This window comes from Rhinoderma darwinii, chromosome 1, assembly GCF_050947455.1.
Source record: "Rhinoderma darwinii isolate aRhiDar2 chromosome 1, aRhiDar2.hap1, whole genome shotgun sequence".
Classification (NCBI taxonomy): Eukaryota; Metazoa; Chordata; class Amphibia; order Anura; family Rhinodermatidae; genus Rhinoderma; species Rhinoderma darwinii.
The window spans coordinates 403,113,292-403,125,616 of record NC_134687.1 but is presented as its reverse complement, the minus strand read 5'-3'; the positions used below and the strand labels follow the sequence as shown (position 1 = coordinate 403,125,616).

The window sequence follows — 12,325 nt, the reverse complement described above, 5'->3', positions numbered from 1 at the left end:
AGGTTCGAGTTTTTCACTGGAACGCGTTAATTATGTACATGTTTTATTGAAGATGCCTTTTCATGATGGAAGTGAGCCTATTTTGGTACCTGATTGGATATGTGTTACCTTATATTAAGGCCTAATGTGCACGACAGTGTTTTTTTGTGAGCGTTCTAGCCGCAATTTTGCGGATAGCACACGGACTCCTTCATATGGCCCCGTGCACAAGACCGTGATGTTTATGGATCCCAGTGGGGGGCCGTGAGTCTGGTCCACAAAAACTCAGCACATGTGATTTTACTGTCCGTATTTGCGGCAGACGTCTATGGAACTGTGAAAATTGCGGATGGCATACGGGTTGCCGTCAGCGTGTCGTTTGCAATTGCGGATACGCTGCCAAGCTACGCCAGGGATTTGGCCCCTGAACGATCATGTGACCCACTCCCCCTTCTTCTTTTTTTTTTTTTTTTTTTTTTTTTTTTTTTTTTTAATCCTTGAATACTGTTGACACATGCACTACAGAAGGTTTTTTGCGGACAAATGGCCCACAAATACAGACAACGGATCCATTGGTTTGCGGACTGCAAAATCACCACGGCCATGTGCATTGGGCCTAAGGCTTTTGTCTTTGAAATATTTTAAAAAAAACAAAACACCGCATTTTTCATACTTTTCAAACCTTTGCTGTACCACTGAGATTTCTGAACAGCAGCAGGCAATTATTGTGACTCCATATGAGGCTCATTTGGATTGCTACCGCTTGAACCCCTATAGCTGTGCCAATGGCTACACGGATTGATACAGAATAGGAACTGGGCCTTATTCCAACAGCGCAGATTTTACATGCATGTTTTAAGCCAAAACCAGAATTGGATCCGTAGAGTAGACTGATGAGGCCTTCCCGTTTATATATTTATTCTCTTTAGGTTCTGTTCCTGGTTTTGGCTTAAAAAATTTTTTATAAAAAAAAAAAGACACCCCTGCACTGTGGGAACAAGGCCTTGCTGTGCGTTTTTTAAAAAAAAAATTATTTTATTTTATAAGAGGTAAAAAAGTTTCCAGACAGTCAGTGACATGAAAATTCTTCTATAATCTCTTAAATTAAGCTCTTTATCCATAAACTTTTAAAGTGTTTTTTTTTTTTTTTTTTTTAATTTATTTGTTTGTTTTTTTTTAATAAAAAGGGAATCATTGTGATGAGTAGTACACAATTTTTTTTCCATTTATGTGGTGACTATTTAAAAATAATCACAGGGTGCAAAGTTTGAATATAAACCAGTTCCCAGGCATATACAAAGGGTCTATTGGAATAGTTTTGCTGTGTCCTGTATTTCATGCACATTTTTATCCGGTATTTATATGCCTTTCTTTTTTTTAATTAAAACTTTGTCTTTTGATGTCTTTTGGAAATTGCAGGTTGAGCTAAAATACAAATACAAAGTAAGAATATTTCTGGAGGAAAGCCTCTCTTTTGGAGTTTTAGGGGAACATGGACGTGGAGTTACTGAACACTTTGGTATAAACGTAAGTCTGTTCTATTGACGACAATGTATTTTATTGGCTATCTGCTACCATAAAATAAGGGGAAAAACAAGTGCATTTTCTGTCTTATGTCTTAAATGTTAATATTATTGTAAGCTTGAACATGTCGTCTTTTATTGTGAAAGCATGGAGATGATCTCACTCCTCCCAAAAAGAGAAATTCTCGCTGTACAATCTACACTAGGGGTCAGCAACCTTAATCACTCTAGCTGTTGTGAAACTACAACTCCCAGCATGCACGGACAGTCGAGGGATATAATATTCCAGCCAAAGACTCGGGGCATTCTGGGAACTGTAGTTTCCCAACAGCTGGGGTCCTGAAGGTTGCTGACCCCCTGATCTACACCATAAGTTCAGATAATGCAATAGGAATGTTGCCTGCAGTGTAGCTTTAGTGGTCCAGTAGAGTGACAGCCACATCTCAATAAAAAGGTGGTGCCGATTGCATCCATGTACATTGTGTTGTAGGCGGCATTTTAGTGCCATCTTTCTATATTTTTAAGCACAGTCTTTATGAAATGTTTGAATGAATCTCTAGCTCATAGAAAGAATCCTATTCGGCACACTCTTGGAAAGGTAAAGTGAATTTATTTAGATTTTTTTCGTAATGCCAGTGGCTAGATGTGCAACGTTTCGGTCGTGAGACCTTCGTCGGGCACTAAAGAAACACATACAGGTAATTTAATATTGTATAGAAATTCCATGAACAAATACAGGATGTATAATCAGATTTACAATGAAATGCATTATAGAAAATATACACTAAACAGAGATGTGTACAAAGTTGGGTAATATAAAATAGGAACAGTGTCTAGCATCAAGCGACAGTGCAGAGCATCAAGTACCTGGGAGGTAACCCTGTTGGAGAAATATGTTTTGTATGTGTATAGATACACATCTGTACATATGTATGTGTGTTCACACAACAGGTAATAGTATATATCCTGACCGTATATACGTAGCAGTTGAGGAAACAGGTGGACATATCTAAAATAAGATAGCACAGAGTATCGGTAAATCTAGGGTTACACACAAGTAAGTTATATAGGGTGGGCAGTGTGGCCCACGACCGAAACGTTGCACATATAGCCACTGGCATTAAGAAAATATCGAAATAAATTCACTTTACCTTTCCAAGAGTATGCCGAATACAATTCTTTCTATTTCTTCAACTGGGTTGGTAGCCTATTCTGAGCACCTGAGAAAACTGGTGCTATCTGAACAACTCCACACGAATCTCTAGTTCAGTTAAAACAGATCTAAAGTTATATGCTGAAAAATTTCTTGTGGATTTTCTTTGTGTCCTATTTAGAAAAAAATGTAATGTATAAATTGCACGTGTTTTTATAGCCATTTTATTACAGCAAATGCCTGGGATAAGCTTACCCAAAGGCCTTATTCACACAAACGTGTTGCTCTACAGTGTGCGGACCGTTTTAAAAACTGACTGCACACTGACCAATGCAATTCAATGGGGCTATTCACCCATCTGTTTTGTTTTCACGGAGTGTGTGTCCGTTGCGAAAAACTCGCAGCATGTCTTATTTTGGTCTGTTTTTGCAGACCAGACTCATCCGTTAAAATGGTTGTCCACTACCGGACAACTGATGACCTATCCACAGGATCCTGCACCGATCAGCTGTTCTGGCTGCCGGCGGGCACCGGATGTCAATGTACACAGCCGGAAGTAGTTGGCTTCGTACGTTGCATAGCGGCCGTGCTGCAGAACTGCAGCTCTGCTCCTATGCACTTGAATAGGAGCAAAGCTGCAGCTCGGCCGCTATTCTGTGACCAGAGTCACCTGCTTCTGGCATCGACGTCCAGTGCCCGGAGGCAGCCGGAGCGGCTGATCGGTGCGGGTGTCTGACCCCCACAGATCATATACTGATGACCCTTTGGTCATCAGCATAGGTCATTAGTATATAGGTCATAGGTGGATAGGTCATCAGTTGTCCGGTAGTGGACAACCCCTTTAAAGTCAATGGAAAAAATAGACCGCACACGGTCCGTTTGGAAAAGAAATGCAGGAAAAAAAAAAGTCTAAGCCAGGAAGTGCTTGCGGAGGATATATATAAAAACGGATGACACATGGAAATCACACGGACGCAACACAGACGTTTATTTGCATGAAAAACGGTCATATTTTTTTTTTCTTGTGGATGCAAGTCTGTCACGCTCGTGTGAATAATGCCTAAGAGCAAAGTTGTCAACTCAACCCCCCCCCCCCCTTTTGTTTTTTTGTGGTAAGTAATATACAGTTGTAGCTCAGAATACTAATAGGATAAGGCCACACAGAGCTACCCTGACCCGGTGGTAGTGATGTGGCCAACAAATGCGCCGGCACCATGTTCGGCGCAGCTGTCAAATACCCGTTTAATTGCCGCGCGTTCTTGCAGGTAAAAAGACCCTTTACCTGCAAAATTGTCGGGCCATAAAGGGTGTATTAATTAATGGCCCCACAATTTTACAGATAAAGAGACATTTTACCCGCGTTAACGGCCATTAACAGTGTATTTGGCAGCCGCGCCGAACATGGTGCAACGTCATTCTGCACTCAATGACAAAGTAAAAACAGAATTTTTTAAATTATTAAAAATTAATAACTCAAATTTCACATAGACAGAAGTATTCAGACCGTTTGCTATAAGGTTATGTTCACACGGCTTATTTTAATCTGTAAACGGCTGAAAAATCGGAAGCAGAACGCCTCCAAACATCTGCCCATTGATTTCAATGGGATAAAAGGCGTTCTGTTCCGACGGGGCGTATTTTTACGTAGTTTTGAAAAAACGGCACATAAAAAGACGCCCCGTACAAAGAAGTGCATGTCACTTCTTGATACGTTTTTAGAGCCGGTTTTCATTGACTCTATAGTCTTTTTTTTTTTTAGTAAGCGTGTGAACATACCCCAACACTTGAAATTTATCTCTGGGGTCTCATTTCTCTAGATCATCTTTGAAATGTTTCTACACCTTGATTGGAGTTGACCTGTAGTAAAATCATTTGATTGGACATGATTTGGAAAGACACACCCCTGTCTATATAAGGTCTCACAGCTGACAATGCATTTCAGAGCAAACACCAATGCATGAGGAGGAAAGAACTGCCTGTAGAGCTCATAGACAGGATTGTGTGGAGGCACAGATCTGGAGAAGGGTACAAAAAAAATGTCTGCTGCAATGAAAGTCTCCACTAGCACAATGAGTTAGGACAGCAAAAAGGTGAGGGGATGGCGGCGTTCCTCCGAGACTATTATGAGGTGGTGAAGTGTAGATCGCCGGCTGCCACCCACTGTAGTCCCTTGGTGCTAAATCCTTAGTACCTGGGACAAGGTGAGAGTCAGAAGGTGAAGAGAAAAAAATGCAGTGTAATTACGGGTATCGGCGCCAGGCTGAAGAGGATCAGGAACGGAGTCAAGTGCATAGGATCTAGGAGATCTTTTATTGAGAAGACGACGCGTTTCTGGACCGGACTGGTCCCTTCGTCAGGTGAGTGCAACTATTGTATACTGACCTGACGAATGGACCAGTCCGGTCCAGAAAGGAAGACCATCCGTATTGCCTTATAAAAAGTAACATAGATACAATTGTAAAAAGATGCATCTGTCAAACGAGGTTTCAAAGATCGGCTGAGGGGATCAATAGAACTCTCATTTTAATCTATATGAGCATATATATTATTAGTTAAAAACCCATTTAAGATATATAAAACAAAATTGTGAAATGTAATCTAAAACATACTAAATCGCTAAGTATGCAATGCAAACATATAAATAGATGTTAAAAGGGTAGAGCGTAATATCGCTAGTTACCGAATTATTGGGGCAGTACAAGTGAGTGTCTTTGTCCCTGATATCAGTAGAACATATTGAGTAAATAAGAAGGTTTTCTATTGTTGAAAAAGGATTAAAATTACTATGAATGATGGTAACATACAAATGGATGTTAAGGGTAAGACACGCAATATCGCTGGTTTTTAGGTAATTCAAATGACGCTAATAAGCGTCTCTCTAGTCTAGACAACCACAGCAACCCGTGGTATAGGGTGTTCTTTCAGTGGCTGAGACAGGGAGACTGGTCACGTTGTGGGAAATATGAATGGAGCACAGTACAGAGATATTCTTAAAGAAAGCCTGATCCAGAGTGTTCTGGACCTTAGACTGGGCCGAAGGTTCACCTTCCAACAAGACAATGACCCTAAGCACACAGCCAAGACAACACAGGAGTGGCTTAGGGACAACTCTGTGAATATCCTTGAGTGGCCCAGCCAGAGCCCTGACTTGAACCCAATCGAATATCTCTGGAGAGACATGAAAATGGCTGCCCACCAATGTTCCCCATCCAACCTGACAGAGCTTGAGAGGATCTGCAGAGAAGAATGGCAGAAAATCCCAAAATTCAGGTGTGCAAACCTTGTGGCATCATACCCAAGAAGACTGGAGGCTGTTATTGCTGCCAAAGGTGCTTCAACTAAGTACTGAGTAAAGGGTCTGAGTACTTATGTCAATGCAATATTTTAGTTTTTCCTTTTCAGTAAATTAGCAAGATTACTAACATTCTGTTTTTGCTTTGTCATTATGGGGTATTGAGTAAAGAATAATGGGGAAAAACTTGAATTTTTTATTTTAGTACAAGGCCTCAATAGGTTGCAATAAGTCATGGTGTATTTACACGTTCTGTTTTTGGGTTTTTTTTTATTTTATTTTTTTAGCCTTTTTTTATTTTTATTTCTTAATTTTTATTTTCTTATTTTTTCTAGGCTGCAATTTGTGCAAAATCTTGGGTTAATTACAGCAAAAAAAGAAACTCAAAACGGCATGTGTAAATGCACTTTTAGTTTTTTTGGTTAATCTGGTTACATCTATCTTTGGAAATCGCAGAAGACTAGGAGAAAGCTTTTTTTAATCCTATCTTAAAGGGAACCTTGGGGTGCGTTCACATATATCAGTTGAATCCGCATCAGTTTTTTTTTGTCAAGTGATTACAACTGATGCAAAAATGTATCAGTTGCCATCCGACTTTTTCAAGATTTTTACTACAAAACCATCAGTTGTCGTTAGTTGTCTAGTTGTCATCCGTTTTTTAACATCAGTTTTTACCACACTGGTCCACAAAATGGTAGTCTTGGCTCTGAAAATGTGCCCTGTATATAGTGCCACACACCACACCTCCTGTAGATAATACCGCAGTGCCCCCTGTATATAGTGCCACACGCCCCCCTGTATATAGTGCCACACATGCCCCTGTATATAATGTCGCAGTGCCTTCTGTATATAATGCCACCCAGCCCCCTTGTCGGTAGCGCCACCCAGCCCCCTTTGGCCGGGGATTCCGCTCCTGGAGCGCTCCCCCTTCATGTCTCTGTCTTTATATGGACAGTGACGTCACTGGCTTATCTTGGAGTGGAATTCACCGGTCACAGTCGGCAACGCTGTGGACGGGGATTCCGCTTCAGGAGTTTCCCCTGATGTCATTGTCCATATATGGACAGAGACATCAAGCGGAGCGCTCCAAGAGCGGAATCCCCGGCCACACGGGAATTCCGCTCCTTCAGGAAGCTACAGTGGTGCTAGTAGATAGCAGAGCAGGGAGATACCTCCCTCCTCTGCTATAGTGGCATCGCTACCGTTGTAGCAGCAGCTGCTAGCGGCGTCGCCTGCCATGGGTGGTCCTGTCCCCCATTCCGGCGGGCGCCCTCATGCCCGGTGTCGCCGCTATGGCTGCTACAGCGGCAACGACGTCACCGAGTGAAGAAGCGGCAGGGTGGAAAGGTGACTGCTGAGTCGTCGGGCCCGTGCGCTTCTGAAACGAGCAGGGGAAGGGAGCCAGCACAGCGCCCCCTTCCACCTGCTGGGGTAATGCGCCATGTGCAATGCCACAGGTCACACACCCCGAAGGCCGGCCCTGGGTGGGAGGGTAGTTGTCAGGGTCCCCGCCTGGAGCGGAATCCCCGGCAATGTTAGGACCGAAGATTCCGCTCCTAGCTCACATCCACCTTCCCGCCGGGTGCTGCCGGAAGGTGCATGCGGCAGCACCCGGTGTTCATCCAGCCACCATTAACATAGATAGTATACGGCGCCGGACCTACCTGGGAGCCGGAACCAAAAACGCTGCATGTAACTTTTTTAGATCCGGCTCCCAGGGAAGTGCGGCGCCACAACTGATCCCATAGAAAACAATGGAATCCGTTCTAGCATCAGTTTGCCTCCGGCTTTTCTTCAACACGCCGGAGGTAAACTGAAGTGGACGCCGGACATAAGAGCATAAGAGTCGTATTTTCATTCCTCAAGTCTTTCCGAGTTTACCCCGCCTCCTTACTTTTGATTGACAGCTCCTCGCCGTCCCCCAGCACATACACAATCCCACGCTTGTGCCTTGATGTCCTCTTGTGGCGTGTGTGCACAAAGGGACACCGGAGTATAAGGCTATGTTCACACGGAGTATTTTGGGGGAGGAATATCTGCCTCAAAATTCCGTTTGGAACTTTGAGGCAGATATTCCTCTCCCTGCACGCCGATTTTCGCGGCAATTATCGCGCCGTTTTTCGCCCGCGGCCATTGAGCGCCGCGGGCATAAAACAGCGAGAAATACGCTTTCTCCTGCCTCCCATTGAAGTCAATGGGAGGTCGGAGGCGGAAGCGCCCGAAGATAGGGCATGTCGCTTCTTTTTCCCGCGAGGCAGTTTTACTGCTCGCGGGAAAGATGCCGACGCCTCCCATTGAAATCAATGGGAGGCGTTCTCGGGCCGTTTCTGCCGAGTTTTGCAACGCGGTTTCCGCGTCAAAAAACTCGGCAAAATACCCCGTGTGAACATAGCCTTATGATAAAAAGCGTGAAATGTTTGCAGACCGTTATCTACAGTTGGAAGAGGAGTTTAGGAGAGGGGATAACTGCAATGAACTTTTGATAGTAGCGGCCAGTGAGGGATAAGTAAAGTTCAATAGGTGAAATTCTGGTGACAGGTTTCCTTTAAAGTTAGGCAGGATGAAACTAGACCAGACAGGCAGAAACTTCACAATGGCGCATGCTGTATGATACATTTGGCGCTTCTTGCTGGACATGTTAGATATTTTTCTCCTCCTTACGACACCTCGTGACTGGCGTTCTTTACATCGATATTTTGCGCAAAAAAGTGGTGCACCATTAATAAATCATGCACATTTTACAACTCCTCGTAGCCAGTGTTTTTTTTTGTCTTGTTTTCTTTCCCTTTAGGCCCTTTTCAAAACTGTCTAGGAAGGTGCAAAATGTGTCTGAAACACATAATAAATTTGGCGCACAGAATTCTGGTGCATTTTGCTTAGTAAATCTTCCCCAAGTTCTACATGTTTGGTGTCTGCCTTGTGTATTTTAACTACATTCCATTGCCTAGTTGAGGCTCAGCACATTGGGACAAATTAGAGTAATTTAATCCATATATAACCTATTACTTGCTCTAAAACTATAAGCTAAGCACATGTCATATGGACGAGGGTATTACGTAACATAATTTGTGTATTTTTGTAGTCATCTTGTGCATTGATATGGCATTTCCAAATCATGAGCAGGGTAGAAGGATTTCAGAATACACAATGGGGCTTCATTCTGCTTTCAGCAGAGGAAATTGAAATTAATTTTATGGCTAATAAATTGCTTTTCAGTCCATTTACGTTATCATGAAGGACTACAAGCAAGAGTCCCACGAAAACTGGTGCTGAGCGTTTTTTGGCTCTTTTGAACCTCTGCACAAAAAAGTCATTATTTAACATATGAACCCTTGTTGTAAATCCTTGGTACGTGTGGTTATAATGTTGTCTCAGAAAATAGTTTTGTAAATCTGTAGTCCAAGGCTGCCTTCATTCATCCCTAGCCAATTAAAACAGATTTATGGAGTTATTACGTTTAGTACAAAACGTCTGGTCCAGTGCTATTGTCAGAAATATTTTCATCAAGTCCAGACTTCAGCTTAGCCACTTGATCTTTTGTAATTGATCTTTATTAATTTAAAGGGGTATTGCCATCCTAGACATTTATGGCCAGCTCCGGAACCCACACCTCTCTCGAACCGGGTTCCCAGTTCTATTTACTCGAGTTACTGAAACAGCGTAGCTTGGCTGTTTCCTTACTCCCTGCCACCTTGGAATTGAGTCCCTGCCTGAGTGTGGTGGCCAGTGGATAAGCCATAATTTGTATGAAATGGGACTACCCCTTTAATGTTCTAATTTGAATTACCTTTTTTTTTTTTCTAAAGAATCTCTAAGAATTTTTTTTAATAACTAATCTTTTTGGCGTAATGCTTTTTTTTTCTATACAGTAATCCCAAATTTTACAAGTAACTTAACTCTTGATTTGGAGCGATTTTGAAGAGAACTTTTCAGCAATTTGTTCTACAGTAGCAATTCTGTGGCATTGGGCCAGACTGCTAGCCTTTGCTCGCCATGCGAATTAAGGAGCCTTGAGCGCCCATGACCAAGACTTGTTTTGTAGATGACAAAGTTGTCGAGCCATTTGCTCCTTGTCGAAGTCCCTCAGATCCTTATGCTTGCCCATTTTTCCAATACATTAATTTCAAGAACCGACTATTCACTTGCTGCCTAATACAGCCATCCCACCCCTTGACAGGTGTCATTTGTTCCAAGATAATCAATGTTATTCACTTCACCTGTCAGACTTCTTTCTCGCTTTCTATTTTTCAGTTTTTTTTCTCTTTCGTCTACTTCATACATAAATTTGGAAAGCGGTAAGGAAGGGAATGGTGTAACGCATGACTGCAGGATCAGGTTACGTAGGATTTTTTTGTAGTCTGTGATCATATAGACTTGTAGGTCTGCATAGAAATTGACAAAATAACGGTATGCGAGTATTTGCAAATATGCCTATTTTTTTTTATTTTGGATGCATATGAGCAAAAAAAACTACAATTTTTTTTTTTTTTAAATGGCTGCATAGGTAGACATATACTTTAAGCTTTGGTCATACTGTTGGCTTACCTGCTTGAGTCCTGGGATCAAATCTGACCAAGGAAAACCTCCACATGGAATATGTATGTGCTCCCTGCCTTTTCATAGGTTTCCCATCGGTACTCCGGTTTCCTACTACACTTCAAAAACCTACTGATGAGGGATTTTAGATTGTAAGCTTTACTGGGCACAGTCCGTGATGACAACTTCTATGCAGCGCTGTGAATTACGTAGGCACTTTTTAAGCAGCATAAATAAATAGAGTTTTAGGCTCGGTATGAAATAAGCTGCGGGACCAGTCATAAAATTTGCACCGAAATCCACAATGAAATTTACATGCAAATGTGGCCGCAGATTTCCCGCATTGCAATTAATGTAATCCTTGGCAAAAATTAGCAAAAGATAGGGAGGACATTCTGCTGATTTTGAAAATCTGCTGCATGCCTAGAAAGTGCTGCAGATTTATACTGACTGTGCGCATAGGGTTTGATAAATTCCTTCACTTGCATTGTACTGCGCTTCAGTACAGAATTTCAGAGCCCTGTCCTTACACAACAAATCTGTTTTGTGAAGTCCTTGATTATTTTATTTTTTTTCTACATTTGTTGCAGACTTTACCTCTTGCAATGCAAGAAGTGAAATCTGTAGTCTAAATACACTTAACATCCACACCAGAATAGGTATGCTGCAGATTTTAAAAAAAATAAAATAATCTACAGCCAAATAATCTACTACGTGTATATAAGGTTTTCAATGTGCACAACAAATCCCCGCAACTAAACTGCCACGGCTAAACATTTAGTTCCAGGAATACATTTTATATAAACGCATGGTGGAATGTATTTCAAGTGTAACATACGTAATTATGTCATACATGCTTAAAACGAAGAATGAAATGGTTGCATTGTTTCTTCTTTCCTTTTAGATTGATGACATTGACTTGATAAGCGCAAATATGGAGAATGCTCTGGCTTCCATCGGAGGTTTTTGCTGTGGCCGATCATTTGTTATTGATCATCAGGTATGTACTAAATTCTTTTCTGATTTTTAGAAAGCCATTTAAAGGCGTTTTCCCAGAATCATTAATTATGACCTATCCACAGGATAGGTGATAATTTGTCTGACTGCAGGGGGCCCTACTGCTGGAATCCCTATCGAATTTGAGAACGGGGGTCCCAAAGCTCCTGTTCCTCCTCATTGCTCGACCGCATTAAGGGGTGTGTTGAATGGGGCGGTAGTCAAGCATGCGTGCTAACACTCAATCCAAAATCAATGAAAATGAGGGAAATAGCCGAATACAGTGCTCAGCTGTTTCCGTCATTCTCATAGACAGAGAATAGAGCGGCGGGCACATGCTAGACTGCCCCTTTATTCATGCTCTTCTCCCTTTCCTCCGTGGGGGGGGTGCAGTTAGAAGGATCTGGGGGTTCGAAGTCCCCGTTCTCATGATCTGCGGAGGTCCTCATTCATTGAAAATCGTATGATTCTTGGAAAGCACAAAGGTCTTTTTTTTTTTTTTTTTTTTTTTTTTTTTTTTATATATTTTATTTATTTATTAAATAAATAAAAAGGTCAATCCGTGCGATTGGTGCAACTTTATAATTCGTTTTTAGTTAAAAAATTATTACTTTTTGAGTTACAGCTGCTCTGTATACTATATACAGAGCAGCTATATCTAGTGCTTCATTCTGCTCCCGTCAGGTCCGCAGGTCTGACTGGTTCGGTGACCGCGGGTCCTGCGTGACTCTGACACGCAGGATCCACCTGTTATCCAACACATCTAAGGTATGAACTTAGATGTGATCGATAGCAGCTCGATCCTGCATGTCAGTCACGCAGGACCCGCTGACACTGAACCCGTCA

General features: G+C 42.0%; 1 protein-coding gene across 1 annotated transcript in view; it reads left to right on the top strand.

The window, feature by feature from the left end:
- Positions 1–12,325, top strand: part of SPTLC1 (serine palmitoyltransferase long chain base subunit 1) — an 89,179-nt gene that overhangs the window by 56,653 nt on the left and 20,201 nt on the right. The window contains exons 9-10 of the mRNA XM_075828859.1: positions 1,399–1,506; positions 11,388–11,483. Of these exons, the coding sequence (XP_075684974.1) occupies positions 1,399–1,506; positions 11,388–11,483 (204 nt within the window). The remainder of the gene's footprint in view (positions 1–1,398; positions 1,507–11,387; positions 11,484–12,325) is intronic.